At 44.3% G+C, this 21,709-nt stretch overlaps 1 protein-coding gene across 1 annotated transcript in view; it reads right to left on the bottom strand.

Moving 5' to 3' along the window:
* LOC126248228 (HEAT repeat-containing protein 5B) overlaps positions 1–21,709 on the bottom strand; it is a 250,516-nt gene that overhangs the window by 186,088 nt on the left and 42,719 nt on the right. The window contains exon 2 of the mRNA XM_049949054.1: positions 1,956–2,094. Within this exon, the coding sequence (XP_049805011.1) occupies positions 1,956–2,094 (139 nt within the window). The remainder of the gene's footprint in view (positions 1–1,955; positions 2,095–21,709) is intronic.

The following is a 21,709-nucleotide window of genomic DNA, read 5'->3' as shown; positions in this document are numbered from 1 at the left end:
TGACAGATAACCAACAAGTATTTAAGAAGAAATTAAAAGAATTTCTGAATGACAACTCCTTCTACTCCATAGAGGAATTTTTAGATATAAATTAAGAAAAAAAAGAAAAAAATATTAAAAAAATAAAAATAAAAAAATAAAGAAAAACAAAAAACACAAAAAAATAAAGTTGTTATATTAACTTAAGTATGTTGTTAAATTAACCTAATTATGTCATGTATTGGAAAATTCGACTCGTTCCACATCATTACGAAATATCGTATTCATGATCCATGGAACTAGTATTAATCTAATCTAATCTAATCTAGTCTGAGCTAGACACATGGAACATTCCATTTTGGAGATCATTAAGGATTTCAGAATTCCAAGATCCACAGTGTAAAGAATGTGTCGAGAATACCAAATTTCAGGCATTACATCTCACCACGGACAATGCTGGGGCCAACTGCCTTCACTTAACGACCTTGAGCAGCAGCATTTGCATAGAGAAGGAACATTGAGCAAAATAACTGCAGAAATTAATGTGGGACGTACGATGAATGTATCTGTTAGAGCAGAGTGGCAAAATTTTGAATTAATGGGCTTTGGCAGCAGACGACTGAGGCGAATGCCTCTGCTAAAACGACATCACCTGCAGCACCTCTCCTGGGCTGGTGACCATATTGGTTGGACCCTAGATGACTGAAAAACTGTGGCCTGGTAAGATGAATCCAGATTTCAGTTGGTAAGAGCTGATGGTGGAGTTCCAGTGTGGTGCCGAACCCACAAAGCCATGGACCCAAGTTGTCAACAAGGCACTGTGCAAGCTGGTGGTAGCCCCATAATAGTGTGGCCTTGTGCTTACAAGGATTGCACTTAGTCCTCTGGTCCAACTGAAGTGATCATTGACTGCAAATGGTTATGTTCAGCTACTTGGAGACCTTCTGCAGCCATTCATGGACTTCATATTCCCAAACAACAACGGAATGTTTATGGATGACAATGCAATATGTTACCGGGCCACAATTGTTCGCCACTGGTTTGAAGAACATTCTGGACAATTCTAGTGAATTATCTGGCCACCGAGATTGCACATCATGAATCCCATTGAACATTTATAGGATATAATCAAGAGGGACAGACCAGTTCATTCTCAAAATACTGCACCGGCAAACCTTTTGCAATTATGGACAGCTATACAGGTAGCATGGCTCACTATTTCTGCTGGGGACTTCCAAAGACTTGCTGAGTCCATGCCACATTGTGTTGCTGAACTACACTGGGCCAAAGGAGGTCCAATGCTCTATTAGGAGGTATCCCATTACTTTTGTCACTTCAGTGTACACATCTATACATCTGTCTTCCTTTTTATTGTCTGCAGAATGGGCCATTATCCCTTTGTGTGCTTAATTATATATGTACAGTACCTTCAGTATGACAGTGATATGTTTAAACTGTGCAGAGGAGTAAAAACCTGCTAAATATGGTTATAACACAGATATACAAATAGCACTTTAACTTTTGGGAGATAGGTCGCTACAGCATGACATTTATAGTACAGAGTACATTAAATAGTAAAATTAATAGCAATGACACTACACATGCTGTCTTGCTCTGCCTTTCCTCTGCACCATTCTTTTTTTCTCCTTTACGCTTTTCATTTCGTTTATACCTAACCTATCCCATTTTCCTTCTATTGATCTATTTGTTTTATTACATGATTCTATTAGGGCTGACTGCATCTTCTTTTCATATATCATTCACTTTCTCAATAAATAGTCACAAACAAAAATAAAACTACTTTCTTGCTTTCACTTAAGGAGAAAGTCGAACTGGAAACAAAAACTTAAATATTCTACAACCGTAACAGCTAAATCCTTTATGTCCCTCTCAAGACTAAAGGAGCATACCACTAAGATGATGATCACCTATGAAAATCATATTTTGTAATATCATCAGTAAGAAGAATGGCTTACTTTCTGTGCTGCTACAAGAACTTTATCGAGGAAGCGAAGCCATTCAAATACAAATACTGGTCTCTTGGCCTCCGGAATCTGACGCAGGGCCTCTTCATTTAGCGTCAGACTATGGCTCAGCTCCATCATCATGGCAGGGCTACAAACAGGAAAATGTCATTGATTACAACCATTATTATCGTCAGCACAGGGTTCACAATTTATATAGTAGCCTGTGATATTCCAATTACATTTAAGTTGCAACATGATCTTTCACAATTTCAGCATTTAAAATACGGCAAATTAAAATACGACCACATATTTTTGGCAATAACGCAATATTAGCTCTGTTGGAAATTTGAAAAATAGCGTTATTTACTATGAATAGCATACTAACACTTCTAGATGTTTACTAAACATAGCAACATATATTACCATGGGATTTTACGTTTAAAAGCCATCACCTTGCAATATTCCACAGATAACATATGAGATTTTACGCTTAAAAACCACCACCTTGCAATAGTCCATACATAAAAGAAAGGAAAAGTTTCATATGCATAAAAATTAAGCTGCTTTTGACTTTAATATATGCTGAGTCGGTCCTTCCGATTATCATTTCTTTTTCAGTTTCTTCACGATACGATAAAAGTGTGTAATTCATGGTTTTATCACCTGACGATTATATTTTTATATATCGCATAACATGATGCTGCGAATACATTTGTGAACCTGATAATGATCAGACGACTGAAACAGGTTGTGTAAGTAAAGTACAGCAGCTCATGGCGGTAATATGACATATTTCACATACTCTCACAGGAAAAAATCTCTGCAACAAAAAACAATTAACGTTGCGTAGTGAAATTTCGAGACCACATCTGTAACACTTGATTAACGCTGCAAGATCACAGGTTAATGCAAGTGTACGATAAGCCATAGTAAATGTGAAATGTTAGTACATTAATAACCGGCGTAACCGCCAGAATGTTGAATGCAAGCTTGCAGACGTGCATGCTTTATATTGTATAGGTGCTGGATGTCACTTTGTGGGACAGAGTTCCATGCCCGTTGCACGCACTTGGTCGGTCAACACACGGACGATTAATGTTGTTTGTAGATAACGCTGGAGTTGCCGTCTGATGATGTTTCATATGTGCTCGACTGGAAACAGATCTGGTGACCGAACAGGTCAAAGCAACATCTCGACACTCGTTGGGTCACAGTGGCGGTATGTGGATGAGCCTTATCCTACTGGAAAACACTCCCTAGAGTGCTGTTCATGAGTAGCAGAACAGGTCGAAGCACCAGACTGACGGACAAATTTGCAGTCAGGATGCGTGGGATAACGTCAAGAGTATTCCTGCGGTCATACGAAATCGCACACCAGACCGTAACTCCAGGTGAAGGTAAAGTGTGTAGCACGCAGACAGGTTGGCTGCACGCCCTCAACTGGCCTCCTCGTAACCAAAACACGGCCATCATTGGCACCGAGGCAGATCCAGCTTTCATAAGAAAACACTGAAGACCTCCATGCCTCCCTCCAATCAGCTCTCGCTAGACACCACTGAAGTGGCAGATGACGGTGGTTTGGGGTCATTGGCAAGCACGCTACAGGGCGTCTGGCTCGGAGCTGCCCTTGGAAGTAACCGATTTGCAATAGTTCGTTGTGTCACCGTGGTGTCAACTACTGCTCAAAGTGCTGCCGCAGATGCAGTACGATGCGCCAGAGCTATACGCCGAACTCGATTGTCTTCCCTCTCGGTAGTGCCACGTGGCCGTCGGGAGCACAGTCTTCTTGCGACCGTATATTCTCGTGGCCACCGCTGCCAGCAATCATGTACAGTGGATACATTCCTACCAAGTCTTTCCGCAATAACGCAGAAGGAACATCCAACTTCTCGTAGCCCTGCCACACGACCTCGTTCAAACTCAGTGAGGTGTTGATAATGGCGTCTTTATCTCCTTAAAAGACATCCTTAGCTACTGGCGCCATTCACTCTTATGCGACTGGCGCGAAATTGGAATACACGTCATCGTAGAAACACTCCTATCAACTTTCATTTATGTCGCACAACTCCTTCTTGGTGTTGCGATTCCTCTTTCCGTCAGTGTGTATAAGAGCTGTGGGGCATCACGTTCTGACAGTATATGTAGGAGGAAGCAAAAGTTTGCTTCATTCTTCAACGAACGAAAGGTGTGGTGTCACCGCCAGACACCACACTTGCTAGGTGGTAGCCTTTAAACAGGCCGCGGTCCATTAGTATAAGTCGGACCCGCGTGTCGCCACTATCAGTGATTGCAGACCGAGCGCCGCCACACGGCAGGTCTAGTCTAAAGAGACTCCCTAGCATTCGCCCCAGTTGTACAGCCGACTTTGCTAGCGATGGTTCACTGTCGACATACGCTCTCATTTGCAGAGACGACAGTTTAACATAGCCTTTAGCTACGTCATTTGCTACAACTTAGCAAGGTGCCCTATTCAGTTACTATAATTACTATCTTCAAGAATGTATTCTGAACAGATAATATTGTGAATTATGTAGCGTCAAGAGCGACGTTCATCATTAATGGATTAAAGTTAAGTATCAAACTAATTACGTCCGCTTTCTGAATTCTCATTCCTTGTCATGTGCCAGACCTCACGTCAGTATAGTTCTTTCCTCCTGACGCCAGCCTGCGTGAGCTAAAACGCGTGCATTTCGGCCTCCACTCGTAGCACGGTGTTGGCTCTTCTGCTACCACAAAATAAGGTCTCGGAATTTTAACAGTAAACCAACGTCCTCTACGACTGCTACCTACGTGGTGAGCAAAGGCGCTCATACCACAGTATGTAGGGGGGGGGGGGGGGGGGGGGAGTAGAGCCAGACCCGGGATATGGTGTATTTTTAATATTTTTGAAGACGAATGGGGACTTTTAAGTAGTCATAAAAATGTTCCAGTTCGACCCTGTTAAAAATCTACTTAACACGGGTATGTAAATCATTTTCTAGGAAAAAGAAGAACCTGGCTCTATCCTTGCCCCCGGGGTATGAGCGGCCTCGGTGGAGAGGACACGTCGCTTTAATGTCAAACCTAGCTTCTTGTGATGACACCCGAGAAGTATGAAAGAAGTAAAATCTGGTTCTTTGACGACATTCTTCTGAACTTCATCTGTGGCTCCCAATCTGGTAAAAGAGTGTCCAGTAACATACGAGTTACGTCTCCGAATTTATGTGAAGACTCTTAAAGCTCTTTAAACAACTCTGGCGTTAGTAACATTCTACCTCTTTTCCCTTCATATCTACGTATCTGCAAGCCCTCTGCTGCTAGAGCGCTGCGAACTGTAACATGTAACATGGCGGTGTGTGAGGTAACTATGTTGGTGCATGAGAAACAGTGTATTGTAATCGAGTTTCGAATTCGAAGAGCACCCTCTCCTTCTGCGTGACAATACCAGACCACACACGAGCGCTGAAACACGTGCAACTATCCGACGCCTTGGGTCCACTGTCATCGATCATGCTCCATACAGCCCCAACATGGCCTTATCCTATTTTCATCTGTATCCAAAACTTAAAGAACACCTTCGTGGACTTAACTTTCATAGTGATGAAGCGGTGCAAACAGAGGTGAGGTTGGGGCTCCGTCAACCGTGTCATTCTAAAGTGACGGTATCAGCAAACTAGTCTCTCACTGGGCGAACGTCGCCAGGATGGCTATGTTGAGAAATAAATATGTACACACGAAGAGTAAAGATGTAGAATGTCAACAACGTTGGTTTTATTTAAGAAGCTTTAGAAGTTTTCACATAAAAAATTCAGAGGCATTCCCTTTTAGCACGTCCTGTTGTCTCTATTGGACATATTTGAAAATTTGTTTCTCTTTACACTGATAACAGCGGTTAGATTAGATTAGTTTTCGTTCCATAGATCCGTGCTGAGGAGATCCTCGTGGATGTGGAACATGTCAATTTTTAACTACCGAGTTTATTCGACAATTATTGCCGTAACACTTAAAATGGACACGACAGTGACCGAACCGTTTCTAATTAATACATAACATTTATCTACGTCGCTATAATCCCATACGAGACGCAGACGTCACGTGCGGAGTTAAAAATAGCTTAAATGTTCTTCGCTATCAAAACTGAAATTGTCTTATATATCTACATGCTTAATAAAGGTCCTGACTGAAACAATTACGTACACTTATCCCCAGGAAAGGAAACAGTACGAAATAGAATGAAGTACAAACCATCAACTTAGCACTTAACAATGACTACCCGACACAGTCTCGTCAGGCAGGTAAACAAATGAATACCGGCCGACGCCTTCCGACGTTTACAGACTTCTACCGACTCAGAACTACAGAGCAGAGAGGCTAACTTACTGATAACTCACTGTACTATTCTCTGTACATTTTCATCCAACTGTTTTCTTCCTCGTTTCGAAGTGAGTGGCATACGATACAGCAGGACCGTTTTCCTCTTATAAGATTTCACCTTCGCATCATAACGATAATACACAGACAAATTTTTTGAGCTCACGTTTCTAATTAAAAACAGTTTCAGCTTCCAGCCACACGTGTTATAGAAGTACCGCACGACGAGTATTGGAAAATTATTGCCATTTTAAAGAGCACCTCACCACATTCAATGTCTTCAATGGCGCAGCTGCTTGGCATAACTACTATATCGGTCGATATCGTGTGAATTAACAATAGTAAAGTTAACTGCGTTGTTATGACTACGTAGGCTTTCCCGGCGTAATAAGTCTTGAAAGTCTTTTCGGGTTTGCTGCCGGATCCTAAAATCAACTGGACTCGATATTTCGGCGATCCAACTGTTCGCCATCTTCAGGAAATTCTGCTTCTGCTGATGAGTCCCGCTGAGAACTGACGCAAGATTGCAATTCGACGTCCTATATAGGCAGCATTTCCTGAAGATGGCGAACAGTTGGATCGCCGAAATATCGAGTCAAGTTGATTTTAGGGTCCGGCAGCAAACCCGAAGAGACTTTCAAGACTTATTACGCCGGGAAAGCCTACGTAGTCACATCAAGTACCTCTACGGGGAGGAGATGGTGAAGCTTGTACAGAAGTTAGATAAACTTCGGAGGAAGAAAGGAAAGCTGTTGAGTACACTCGCCTTCTTGCTGAGATGCCATGACGAAGGTATTATTCCTAATTTCGCCAGATTTATTCATTTTATTAACAGTAAGAGAGCTAATAGGATTAAGGAACGTGCGAGCCAAGCACTTTTAAGAGAACGCATTCGTTTTACCCGTAGACAGCTGGATATTGTTTCCAAAGATTTATTTTATTTACATTTGAACTTGTCATCGCAGTTTTCAAGGGATGTTTGGCAGTGGGTTGATGATTCCACGTGGGCGCTATCAGATTGGACACATAGGAGCGCCGTTACCAGACAATCCTCGAAATTTGAACGGCTTCTTTCTCGTTCTACAGCATCAGAAGTGGATAAACGTCGGCGTACTGTGATTAATCTCTCTAACAAGGCGTTGGATGGGCCCACAGTGTCGATATTGGAGAAAGGTTTAAATTTTTCGCCCACTCCCAAGAGACTTCCTATCACAGAGTTCATTTGCTCTGTAGAACAAGCAGTACACAGCCTACCCGAGGATCAAGCAGAGGAAATAAGGCAAGAAGTGTCGCACACATTACGTCGGGCTCGAACACCGCGGGATAACATCTCTTCCGCAGAGAGAGCAGCCATTCGTTCCCTTAAGAATGATGACGTAGTAGTTTTACCAGCTGACAAGGGGAATGCCACGGTTGTAATGACGCGGGATGATTATGTCCTAAAAATGGATTTACTTCTCAACGACCCGGCGTACAGAAGACTATCTAATGACCCCACAGAAAGGATCAAACGTAAGACACTTTCACTGCTGAAAAAAAGAGTTCGTTGTCAGATGATTTACGTAAGAAACTTCATCCTGGTGCTGCCGTTCCGCCTAGGTTGTATGGTCTGCCTAAGTCGCATAAGGAAGGGGTTCCTCTACGCCCTATTGTTAGTAATTTGGGTGCACCGACCTATAACCTGGCAAAGTATTTATCATCTGCTCTCAGTCCATTTGTTGGCAAATGTGAACACCATATATCCAGTTCGGTGGATTTTATTCGACGATTGGGGTCTTTGAAGTTGAATCCTTCAGATCTGTTAGTGAGTTTCGATGTGGTATCCCTATTTACACGAGTTCCTCTGGAAGAGTCCCTTAGTTTGATCAGTGAAAAATTGGATGAAGAGCTGGTGAAGCTTTGTCGTCATGTGCTGACCTCCACGTATTTTTTATTTAACGGTAACATTTTTGAACAGAATGACGGAGTGGCTATGGGTAGTCCTTTGTCACCCATAGTCGCCAATTTATTTATGGAGGACTTCGAGGCTATGGCACTGAGGACTTCAGCTTTGCAACCAACGTGCTTCTGGAGATACGTGGACGATACCTTCTTCGTATGGCCGCATGGACGTGATGCTCTTAACAGGTTTTTGGACCACTTCAACTGTCTTCATCCCCGTATCAAATTTACTATGGAGGTTGAAACTGATGGGATGCTTCCATATTTAGACGTAATGGTTTATAAAAAACCAGATGGAACTTTGGGACACAGTGTTCACCGAAAGCCGACACACACAGATCTGTATCTGCACCCTAAGAGTTGTCATCCACCACACCAACGTAGTGGCGTCCTTAGGACTTTGGTACGGAGAGCATATGCCATTTCCGACGCAGACAGCTTAACCCAAGAACTTGAGCATTTGATGACTGTTTTTAAGGAAAATGGATATACCGAGAAACAGATTCGTAGGGCTATGGAATTTGGACCGTCTCCGGAGGTGTTCGAAGAGGAACATAGATCTGTGGCCTTTCTTCCTTATGCTAGAGGCTTATCGTTTAAAATTGGACGAATTTTAAGGAGTTTTAACATTAAGAGTGTGTTCCGTCCACCCTCTAAGATTAGGGCTCTGCTCGGCTCTGTGAAGGATGATTTGGGACTTAGGAAACCCGGGGTGTACAAAATCCCGTGTCAATGTGGGAAAGCTTACGTTGGCCGTTCTATTCGCACAGTGAATGACAGGTGTGTGGAACATCGCCGTCACACGAGGCTACAACAGCCGGAAAAATCGGCCGTAGCAGAACACTGCCTGAATGAGGGACACAAAATGAAATTTGAGGAAACTGTTGTAATTGCCAACATTTCCGGTTTTTGGAATAGTGTGTATAAAGAGGCAATTGAAATTAGGTTGGCTGATAATTTAATCAACAGGGACAATGGGTTTCCTCTTAGCAAAACGTGGAATCCTGTATGATCTCGCATCAAAACGGAACGTTCTTCGGTGCGGCCTTGATTGCGATATATCGTTGCCAGCAGTGTTTCACTAAGGGCGGCGCCACCTCCCTGTTTTGGAAGCCAGAAACCGTGATGGGCGGCGCATGCGCCGTGTACTGAACGGTGGCCTATATAGGACGTCGAATTGCAATCTTGCGTCAGTTCTCAGCGGGACTCATCAGCAGAAGCAGCATTTCCTGAAGATGGCGTACAGTTGGATCGCCGAAATATCGAGTCAAGTTGAATTTAGGATCCGGCAGCAAACCCGAAGAGACTTTCAATTAACTGCGTTGTTCTTTATGAGAAATGCTGAATAATATATAACGTCCAATCGATATTTTACACTGTTAATATAGCGCCTCTCATGAAACTGCTCGCTTAATCCTGAGATACAACGAAGGTAAAACATCTAAATCCATGCTCTGCAAACTACTGCGAAGTGAATGGCTGAGGATACGTCCCTATACCAGCTTCTCCCCGTTCCATTCACGTATGGAGTCGGGGAGAATGATTGCTTAAATGGCTCTGTGCGAGAAATCTTAAGCTATTGATTAAGTGTAGATATTACACTTAATCAAAAAGTATTTACGACGTCCCTCAGAAATTAACACCTTGACATTTTTAACAAAAATCTTCTTCATGAGTAAAAACTTCCGGGCTAAATTGCCGTGGTCGATCTGTAGAACTACTTCTCCCTGACGTTTCGTTCTCAACTACGGAGAACATCTTCTTCTTCAATCACGTACGGGTCTTTGTAGAATGTTTTTACCTCTACTTATGTCAAACTTAAGCTGAAGCATTTTTATTGCAAATGTAACAACTACATGGCTATTTATTTACGCATTTCGCATGCGATGCCAGGATATTCGAAGAAATTCCTTTCATTCTGTATTTTTCTTCAGATTTTTCAGAATGTCAGCAACTCTTTATTGCTTGCAGTAAGTCCAAACCTATGGTTTTTATTTGATAGTAGGATAATTGAGTTATGCTGCCCTGTGTTTCCAAGAGGATGAATTTGAAACTATTGTTGATTGTGTGACTATTACGAATGTGGACGCTGACTGTCTAGTACTGAAGTACGTAAGTACTACATAAAGCATTTTGTCATGTTATTTTATAGGTGTCAGTATCAAATTGTAACCATACTTAAAATTCATATCATGTTTTAGCTTATGTTACAATTTGTTACACACTATTTTGTACATCGAGTAGCCGCGGATAAAAAAAAAACATTGTTAATATTTAAGAATATTCAAACTTTTTTTTTACTAAAAAGTTCTAATGAATTGATGGGATCTTCAAGCCGCTTTAGCTGTTGTGTAGTCTTTTATTGCGTTCCCAATAAAGGCTTACTAACAGCTACAGTGGCTTGCAAGTCTTCATCACCGTGAATCTCATCAATTCATAAGATCTTTTTTAGTAAAAAAACAGCCTGAAGATGCTTAAATATTACAATGTGTGTTTAGTAGAAAAGTCTAGTTCCATTTTTAAGTAATGTTAGCATATGAGTGTCTATTTTATACTGCTAACACATGGAACGCATCCTTAACATTCTGTACTGCGTTTTCCTCACGTTGTATTGCAGCCACATGTACATTCCGCATTTACAGTCGCGAACATATTTTTATGAAGTTTCGTGTATAAACTTTTTTACAACATGATGTTAGAATGTCAAAGTACATATTTTCATGCATAAATTTCAGTCTTTTAACCTCTAATGGACGGGGTGGCACTGTCTACTATGTATGACAGTTGACAACGGTTGAGAAGCTATTCAGACGTTAATATTCATAACAGTCACGCAAAATCAACCATAGTTACAAATTCATCTTCTTGGAAACACTGAGCAGAATAGTTCAGCTATTTCGCTATTAAATAAAAACCATAATGCAAGCACTTCCGATTTGACAATGACCGTAAAGTTTATTACATATGAACATTTTAATAGCACATAAATAAGCACACAATCAACATTTTTAAAGAATAGGTGCTGGTTTCACAAAGGAAATATCCAATAGTTAAATGTGCAAACTGCACCTTAAGCTTACTTTATAAGAAAATTTTCTTTATATGTGAGCACATAATTATGCGTTAAATGCAAATACAGTTATCAGTTTATAAGAGTTAAGGCCTTCACCAAAATTATTTTTGCACTGTATACAATAGTTTTTTTATGTTCAAACAGTACTTTAAGTGAAGAATTCCTCGGATGTCAAAGCAAACTGGCATTTCCGTGCAAAACAGTTTCTGTAAATCATGAAAAATTCGTGTCATACGAAAATAATTTTGATGAGAAATGTAGATTTCCATCTATTAGGCGTGCACTATGGTTTACCCACTTAAGGGTGATCATAAATGTGGCTTGATACAGCAAAAACACCGCTGAAACCAAAAGTGGAGGAGAAGGGACAAGAAAGCCGGTTGAAGGAGAGGGGATGGGGGCAGGGGGAGAAACCCGTGGTGTGGGTGAGGGGTGTACCTCCAACGGAAGGCAGTGCAAATGTTAGCTTGGCCTGACATTTTGTAGAAGTACCTCGTCATTACAACGCGTGGAAAGGACAAACTTAGTCCTCTGCAAAGGCTGTGGACTGAAAAGACGCTCAGGTGGAAACGCTTACGGAAGATGTGCCGAACACAGGTAGACAGCAGAAAAAAGTCGCTCTTCTCGTATTCTCAATAAAGCAATTCATTAAATACGTAGTACGTTTTGTCATTCACCTACCCATTAGTTTCTCCTTGAGCTTTACCGTACTACTGCCAGCAAGGTCATTAGCTCTACATAAATAATATTATACATGCGTGAATGCCAAAAACGTAGGCGATGTGAACAATGGTGCTTGATATTTCCGAAATTTATACTCAGTAACAAAAGTGAAAAATCTTGTTTGCATTTTTGAAAGCTATATGCGAAGTACAACTTCCACTTCAAAAACGATAGCAAGAAACAGCTCCAGAATACGCAGGATACCTGGAGACATCACTAACTGATTAAAATAATCATGGCTAGTCTTCTTGATACAATAGCTATTTCTATTAATTGGGAACCAAATGCCGGTTCAAAACACCCACGACTTGCTTCACTAATTTCTAGCGGTTATTAGGGAATATAGCGTACCCTTAAAGTTACACAGCAGTACATAATTTAGAAAACGGACCGAAATCCCATGTATAGGTACATTATGCAATAAATATACATAAAATTGCGACACACACACATATATATCAACATTTATGTGGAAAACTATCACGTCGTAACCGTTTTCCAATTATTCATCGCTGGACGTAAGGCATGCTGCACGTTCTTATGTATGATGAGGAGAACCACAATTTTCGCTAACATTTCTTGTAGCACCGTTGCAAGTCAAAAAAATGTGCTAAACGCATTCTCTGAAAATTATTTCGAGCAGTTAGTTCATGAGCCCTGTGGAATAGTAAACGGCTGTGAAAACACACTTGATCTCTTAGTAACAAATAATCCTGAGCTAATAAAGAGCACCAAAACGAATACAGCAGATATAAATTCGCTTGACGCCTTCCTGAGAGACAATTTCCACTCCTTCCAAATTAACAATGTAAATGTAGACCCGATGTGGCTTGATTTCGAAGAAATAGTTCGACAGCAATTGGGAGATTTAACCAAATGAATTAACAAAGGACGTAGCTGATCCCCCTTGTTACAAAGAACGGGTCAGAACACTGTTGCATAAACAACGAAAAAAGCTTGTCAAATTTAAACGAACGCAAAAACTCCTAAGACTGGCGATCCACAAAGGCAATTGTGTCTCGAAACTTGGCAGAAAATCCAAAGAGATTCTGGTCGTACGTAAAGTATGCTAACGGCAAGACACAATCAATGCCTTCTCTTCCCGATAACAATGGAAATACTACCGATGGCTGTGCCGCTAAAGCAGAGTTACGAAACACAGCCTTCCGAGATTCCTTCACCAAAGAAGACGACGTAAACATTCGAATTAAGAACAGTTGCCAACATGAGTAACTTAGAAGTAGATATCCTCGGAGTAGTGAAGTAATTTAAATCACTAAGTCTTCTGGTCCAAACTCTATACCAATTAGGTTCCTTTCAGAGTACGCTGATGCAACCGCTCTTTCAAAAAATGGCTCTGAGCACTGTACGACTTAACTTCTGAGGTCGTCTAGTAAAATCGCTAGATGATCAAAACAAACTGCTAACCGATTTAGAAAATACATCTGATGGTGTTAAAATTGGCAACTGGCCCTAAATAATGAAAAGTGTCAGATCATCTACATCAGTGCTAAAAGGAAACTTCGGATGTACGATAAATCAGTCAAATCTAAAGGCTGTAAATCCAACTAAATACCTAGGAATTACAATTACGAACAACTTAAATTGGAAAGGAAGAAAGATTGGGTTTAACGTTCCGGATGTCGATGTCATTAGAGACGGAGCACAAGCTCGGATTGTGTCAAGGATGGGAACCATACCGGCATTTGCTTGGGGCGATTTAGGGAAATCACAAAAAACCTAAATCTGGATGGCCGGACGAGGGTTTTAACCATCATCCTCCCGAATGCGAGTCGAGTGTGCTAATCATTGAGCGGTAAATTGGAAAGAACACACAGAAAATGTTATGGGGAAGGCGAACCAAAGACTGTGTTTTATTGGCAGAACACTTAGAAGATGCAACATATCAACTAAAGAGACTGCCTACGCTACACTAGCTTGTCCATACTCTTTTGGAGTACTGTTGAGCGGTGTGGGATCCTCACCACATAGGATCAAGGGACTACATTAAGAATGTTGAGATAGGATTAACGGTGTGCATCGAGAAAGTTCAAAGAAGAGCAGTACGTTTTGTATTATCGAGAAACAGGGGAGAGGGTGTCACTGACATGATACAGGGTTTGGGGTGGACATCGATAAAACAAAGGCGTTTTTCGTTGCGAAGGAATCTTCTCATGATATTTCTATCACCAACTTTCTCCTCCGAATGCGAAAATATTCTGTTGACGCCGACCTACATAGGGAGAAACGATCATCATAATTAAAAAAAGGGAAATCAGGAACAGAAAGATATAGGCGTTCGTTTCTTCCGCGCGATGTTCAAGATTGTAATAATAGATAATTATTGAGAAAGTGGTTCGATGAACACTCTGCCAGCCACTTTCTGTGATCCATGTAGATGTAGAAGTAAATGTAGATCTAGGACGAGGATATTGCCTAGTTTGTGACATTATTTTGTGGTGCCTAGAGAGGTTATTCTTTCTGTATTATATGCAATAGAGAGGAAACAAAATAACCAGGCAAACATTGGCAACCAGACGTTATTTAAACTAATAAAACATATTGTAGAGAAAGAACAACCCTCATAGACACCACAGAATAATGTAACAAATTAGGCAAAATCCCCCTCTTCCCTCCCCCTCCCCCAATAGATCACCACCACTGTACCACAGTAAAGCAATAATTTACCCACAGAGTAGTTAGGAAATGTCAGCGCCACACACACACACACACACACACACACACACACACACAGAGAGAGAGAGAGAGAGAGAGAGAGAGAGAGAGAGAGAGAGCAGACACTCGTACCACTACCTAAGCAAACAAAGACGAACGCATCCCGCAATAGCAAAACCAAAGACACACAATGGCGAGATGACAGTAGTTTTTTACAACACAAAAACGTGAGCATATTTAGCGCCGTGAAAGTGCTGTGTGCTAAAATTTATCACAGACATCTGGAAGAGCGAGAAGAATGATGTAAACAACAAAAAGCAGTGAGTAACAATAAAAATTAATACTGCTTTTAGTAGTAACTGAAGCATGCATACTGATCCTGATGCCAGAAAACAAAATTGTAATAGAAAAATACTATATTCTTACAGTGACCACTGAAGATGCTTCAAAATAAAGCGAAATGCGTTTGGTCTTAATAAGACTTCCATTACAGTTGCAAAAGACGGTATTTAACGTATACAACTTGCATATCTGCAACTGCAGAAAAAAAGAGGCTGAAAAACAAAGAACACAACACGTGTTTAAAGAGCATCAAAGTTTCCACTAGGCCCTACTAGAATCTGATTATTTGAATATACTGCCAGTATTGCATTAATTTTCATCATTTTTACGATAAAGTGGTCTGCTACGAAACCACAAAGCTAACGTCAATAATTAAATAATACTTGCTTCCTCAGACACAAATGTTATCTACGCATCGCATAAGAGAAGCATCATCGACTTTCATCTCATAAAGTAACCATTCTACACTCCTGGAAATGGAAAAAAGAACACATTGACACCGGTGTGTCAGACCCACCATACTTGCTCCGGACACTGCGAGAGGGCTGTACAAGCAATGATCACACGCACGGCACAGCGGACACACCAGGAACCGCGGTGTTGGCCGTCGAATGGCGCTAGCTGCGCAGCATTTGTGCACCGCCGCCGTCAGTGTCAGCCAGTTTGCCGTGGCATACGGAGCTCCATCGCAGTCTTTAACACTGGTAGCATGCCGCGACAGCGTGGACGTGAACCGTATGTGCAGTTAACGGACTTTGAGCGAGGGCGTATAGTGGGCATGCGGGAGGCCGGGTGGACGTACCGCCGAATTGCTCAACACGTGGGGCGTGAGGTCTCCACAGTACATCGATGTTGTCGCCAGTGGTCGGCGGAAGGTGCACGTGCCCGTCGACCTGGGACCGGACCGCAGCGACGCACGGATGCACGCCAAGACCGTAGGATCCTACGCAGTGCCGTAGGGGACCGCACCGCCACTTCCCAGCAAATTAGGGACACTGTTGCTCCTGGGGTATCGGCGAGGACCATTCGCAACCGTCTCCATGAAGCTGGGCTACGGTCCCGCACACCGTTAGGCCGTCTTCCGCTCACGCCCCAACATCGTGCAGCCCGCCTCCAGTGGTGTCGCGACAGGCGTGAATGGAGGGACGAATGGAGACGTGTCGTCTTCAGCGATGAGAGTCGCTTCTGCCTTGGTGCCAATGATGGTCGTATGCGTGTTTGGCGCCGTGCAGGTGAGCGCCACAATCAGGACTGCATACGACCGAGGCACACAGGGCCAACACCCGGCATCATGGTGTGGGGAGCGATCTCCTACACTGGCCGTACACCACTGGTGATCGTCGAGGGGACACTGAATAGTGCACGGTACATCCAAACCGTCATCGAACCCATCGTTCTACCATTCCTAGACCGGCAAGGGAACTTGCTGTTCCAACAGGACAATGCACGTCCGCATGTATCCCGTGCCACCCAACGTGCTCTAGAAGGTGTAAGTCAACTACCCTGGCCAGCAAGATCTCCGGATCTGTCCCCCATTGAGCATGTTTGGGACTGGATGAAGCGTCGTCTCACGCAGTCTGCACGTCCAGCACGAACGCTGGTCCAACTGAGGCGCCAGGTGGAAATGGCATGGCAAGCCGTTCCACACGACTACATCCAGCATCTCTACGATCGTCTCCATGGGAGAATAGCAGCCTGCATTGCTGCGAAAGGTGGATATACACTGTACTAGTGCCGACATTGTGCATGCTCTGTTGCCTGTGTCTATGTGCCTGTGGTTCTGTCAGTGTGATCATGTGATGTATCTGACCCCAGGAATGTGTCAATAAAGTTTCCTCTTCCTGGGACAATGAATTCACGGTGTTCTTATTTCAATTTCCAGGAGTGTATGTTGATAACTTCACTAAGTCGCACATCCTATAACTGTAGTATAATACACCATAATTGGAACAACGTGTTTTGGTGGGATCCTTAATGCAGTGGTCCACTGGTGGGTTGGCTGATTGGTTTGGGATATAAAGGGACCAAACTACAAGGTCATCAGTCCCTTTTTCCTGACGCAAGCAAGGCTCAAGTACAAAAACACCCAACACCACACATAAAAAGAAAACGAATGAAACGAACAAAAAACGAGGAAAACATACACTACAACGAAAAGCAGAAGATGGTATTAAAACCATAGAGCATATGGTCTGGGCTGGCTGATTACAACAATAAAAGAAGATGAGCCAGCCACTCTGCAGCACATTTAAATGTCCACCCCAAAAAGACAAGGCTAGATGAACACACGTAGGGAAAAGACGACCACCACGACAAACAAATGCAAAGAAAGTGCGACAGAGTTAAAACGGAGGGAGGTCGGCGACCTCAGAGAGAAGGCTAAATGCCTACCGTTAGGTGGCACGATAAAAACCCCCTTCACGAATAAAACGTAAAACTAAATCTGATGTTGAGGCATTGTCGCCCAACAACGAAGGTAGGGCGCTGGGAAGGTTAAAAGTCCGCCGCAGGGCGGCTAAAGGAGGACAGTCCGGCAAGATGTGGACGACAGTCATATGTTAGCCACGGTGACACCGAGGTGGGTCCTCGCGACGGAGGAGGTAGCCATGTGTTAGCTACTTATGGCCAATGCGGAGCCGGCAGAGAACCACAGTCCCTGTGAGAGGCCTGCATGGAGGTCATCCACACATTCGTAGTCTCCTTAAGGGCACGAAGTTTGTTGTGCATACTGAGATTATGGCATTCCGTCTCCCAACCATGAAAAACCTTGCGGTGTAATAATGATCGCACATCAGTTACAGGGCTGCCGATCTCCAGAAGTGGTTTCCGTGTAGACTGTTTGGCCAGCCTGCCGGCAACTTCATTTCCTGGGATTCCGATGTGCCCTGCGGCCCACACAAACATCACGGAACGATTGGACCATTCCAGGGCATAGATGGACTCCTGGATGGTCGCTACCAAAGGATGGCGAGGTAGCACTGGTCGACAGCTTGTGGGCTGCTCAAGGAGCCAATAAAAAGAAGTACATACATGGCGTGTGACGAGGGCCTCCCGTCGGGTATACCGCTAGCCTGGTGCAAGTCTTTCGATTTGACGCCACTTCGGCGACTTGTGCGTCAATGGGGATGAAATTATGATGATTAGGACAACACAACACCCAGTCCCTGCGTGGAGAAAATCTCCGACCCAGCCGGGAATCGAACCCGGGCCCTTAGGATTGAGTCTGTCGCGCTGACCATTCAGCTACTGGGGGCGGACAATAAAAAGAAGTAACGACTCTCCAGGGCATGAGCGGATGTGCTCAACAGCACGAGAAATGGCCGCCAGCTCTGCAATGAAAACACTGCAACCACCTGGCAAGGAGTGCTGTTCAATATGTCCTCCATGAACATACGCGAAGCCTACGTGACCATCAGCCATCGAGCCATCAGTGTAAACCGCTTCATGGTCTGAGACATGTCAAGAATCGAGAGGAAATGACAGCGGAGAGCTGCGGGTTAATTGAGTCCTTAGGACCATGTGAAAGGTCCAGGCAAAGCTTCGGCCTAGGTGTACACCATGGAGGTGTGGACCTCAAGTACAGGTGGACTCCACTTCAGACAAAAGGGATCAGACGCAAACCGCAATCGTAAGCCCTGACATGGGCCTCCGGTGTGGGAGATGAACGGCCATGGATGGGAAAAGGATATGGTAATTCGGATGCTCAGGAGAACTACGAATGTGTGCCACGTAACTGGTGAGCAGTTATGCATGCCTAACCTTCAATGGAGGGACTCCGGCATCCACCAGGACGCTCATTACCATATTCGCCCTGAAGGCTCCTGTTGCCAGTCGAACGCCACAGTGGTGCACTGGGTCGAGTAAACGCAACGCGGAGGGCGCTGCCGTACTATAAACCAGACTCCCATAGTCAAGGCGGGACTGAACAAGGGCTCTTTAGAGCTGCAGCAGCGTAGAGCTATCTGCACCACAGTTGGTGTTGCTCAGGCAGTGGAAGGCATTGAGGTGCTGCCAGTACTTCCGCTTCAGCTGACGAAGACGAGGAAGCCATGTCAATCGGGCGTCGAAAACCAGTCCTAAGAATCGATTTGTCCCCACCACAGTGCGTGGATTGTCATTAAGGTAAAGTTCTGGTTCCGGATGAACGGTACGACGGCGACGTAAGCGCATAACACACGACTTCGCAGATGAAATCTGGAAGCTGTGGGCTAGAGCACATGACTGCGCCTTCTGGATGGCTCCCTGTAGGTGTCGCTCAGCAACACCAGTACTGGAGGAGTAGTACGAAATGCAGAAGTCGTCTGCATACAGAGAAGATGAGACCAACGGCCCGACAGCTGCTGCTAGACCGTTAATGGCCACTAAAAATAGAGATACACTCAATACAGAGCCCTGTAGGACCCTATTCTCCTGGATATGGGGGGAACTAGGCGAGGCACCAACTTGGACACAGAAAGTAAGGAGCGATACAAAATTTTTGGATAAAAATCTGGAGCGGGCCCCAGAGACCCGACTCATGTAATGTGGCAAGAATACGATGTCGCCAGGTCGTGTCTTAAGCTTTTCGTAAATCAGAAATACGGCAACCAGATGGCGTCTGGAAAAGGCTGTTCGGATGGCAGCCTCGAGGGAAACTAGATTAACAATGGTAGAGCGACCCTGGCGGAAACCACCTTGGCATGGAGCCAGCAGGCCACGTGACTCCACGACCCAACCAACCGCCGACTTACCATACGTTCTCACAGCTTACAAAGAACGTTGGTGAGGCTCATGGGCCGATAGCTATCCACATCAAATGGGTTTTTACCGGGTTTGAGCACTGGAATGATGGTGCTCTCCCGCTATAGCGATGGAGAGACGCCATCGCACCAGATCCGGTTGAGGATGACGAGGAGATGTCGCTTGTAGTCGGACGAGAGATGTTTGATCATCTGACTGTGTATCCGATCTGGCCCAGGAGGTTTGTCGGGGCAATGTGCAAGGACGCTGAAGAGCTCCCACTCTGTAAATGGAGCATTATAGGGTTCAATGTGACGTTCAGTGAACGAGAGGGCTCTCGTTTCCATCCGCTGTTTGAGGGTGCGAAATGCTCTGGGATAATTCTCTGATGCGGAGACTTGAGCATAGTCCTTAGCAAAGTTCTCGGCAATTGCGTTTGCGTCGGTAGATAACACGCCATTGATGTTAATGCCAGTAACACCTGTCGGGGTCTGGTATCCACAGACCCGTCTTATCTTCGTTCAGACTTGGGAAGGTGACGTATGGCACCCAATGTTCGAGACGTACCTCTCCCAGCACGCCTGTTTCCGTCTTTTTATAAGCTGGAGAACGCGGGCACGAAACCGTTTAAAAGCTATTAGGTGCTCTGGGGAAGGGTGCCGCTTATGTCGCTGTAGAGCTCGCCGACGCTCTTTGATGGTCTCAGTGATTTCCGGCGACCATCATGGTACAAGACTTTCGCCGGTGGCACCCTAAAGAACAAGGGATCGTGTTTTCCGCCGCAGAAACGATCGTTTAGTGACCTGCTCAACTACCACATCTATGGTACCATACGGGGGAGATTCAACGGTGACAGCAGAGGTGGAAGCTTCCCAGTCTGCCTTGTTTAAAGCCCATCTAGGTAGACGTCCGGGGAATGGCGCAGGGGGAGTGACAGGAAAATGGGAAAGTGGTCACTATCACACAGGTCATTGTGGGCTCCCCAGTGGACAGATGGGAGAAGTCCTGCGCTGCAGAGGGATAAATGAATGGCTGAGTAAGTGCCATGAGCCACACTTAACTGTGTGGGGGCCCCAGTATTTAAGAGGCAGAGGTCGAGTTGAGACAGGAAAGTTCTGACATCTCTACCTTGGCCAGTAAGCACAGTGCCACCCCACAAGGGGTTATGGGCATTAAAATCTCCCAAAAGTAGGAAAGGTTTCGGGAGTTGTTGGATCAGTGCAGCCAATGCGTTCAAGGGTACTGGACCATCTGGAGGAAGATATACGTTGCAGACAGTTATTTCCTGTGTCATCCATATCCTGACAGCCACAGCTTCAAGAGGGGTTTGAGGGGGCACAGGTTCACTGCATGCTGAGTTCAGGACATAGACACAAACTCCACCTGACACTCTACTGTAGTCGCTACGGTTCTTGTAATATCCCCTATAGCCGCAAAGGTTAGGGGGCTGCATTGCCAGGAACCAGGTTTCCTGAAGGGCAAAGCAGAAAGCAGGTGTAAAGCTTAACAGTTGCCGTAGCTCAGCCAGGTGGTGGAAAAAACCACAGCAGTTCCACTGGAGGATGACGTTATCGTGAGGCTGGGAAGGCATGAAGCAAGCAAGGAGGCAGTTTACGCCTCAGGTTCACCTGCTGCCACCGAATGAGTATTTGTATTCATTCCTGTTGTGGATGAGACATCAGTGAGATCCAGGTCCTCAGGGGACGCTGAAATCACCACCTCATCTGAAGGTGCAGAATTGGTAGGGAGTTGTGGTGTTGGGGCCACTGGAGGGTCCTTTTTCTTAGCAAACTTCTTTGTTTGCTTGCCCTCTCGCTTCTCTTTAGGGGCTTGCTGGGAGGACTTCTCTGAAGTAGCTTCAGGCACAGAGGAAAACTGTGAAGCTCTTTGTCCAGCAGCTTTTGGCTCCTTTAGCCAATGGTGAGTGTCCGCTGTGGCA

This window comes from Schistocerca nitens, chromosome 3 (genome assembly GCF_023898315.1).
Source record: "Schistocerca nitens isolate TAMUIC-IGC-003100 chromosome 3, iqSchNite1.1, whole genome shotgun sequence".
Classification (NCBI taxonomy): Eukaryota; Metazoa; Arthropoda; class Insecta; order Orthoptera; family Acrididae; genus Schistocerca; species Schistocerca nitens.
The sequence above is the reverse complement of the archived record's forward strand: the minus strand, read 5'-3'. Positions and strand labels throughout refer to the sequence as shown.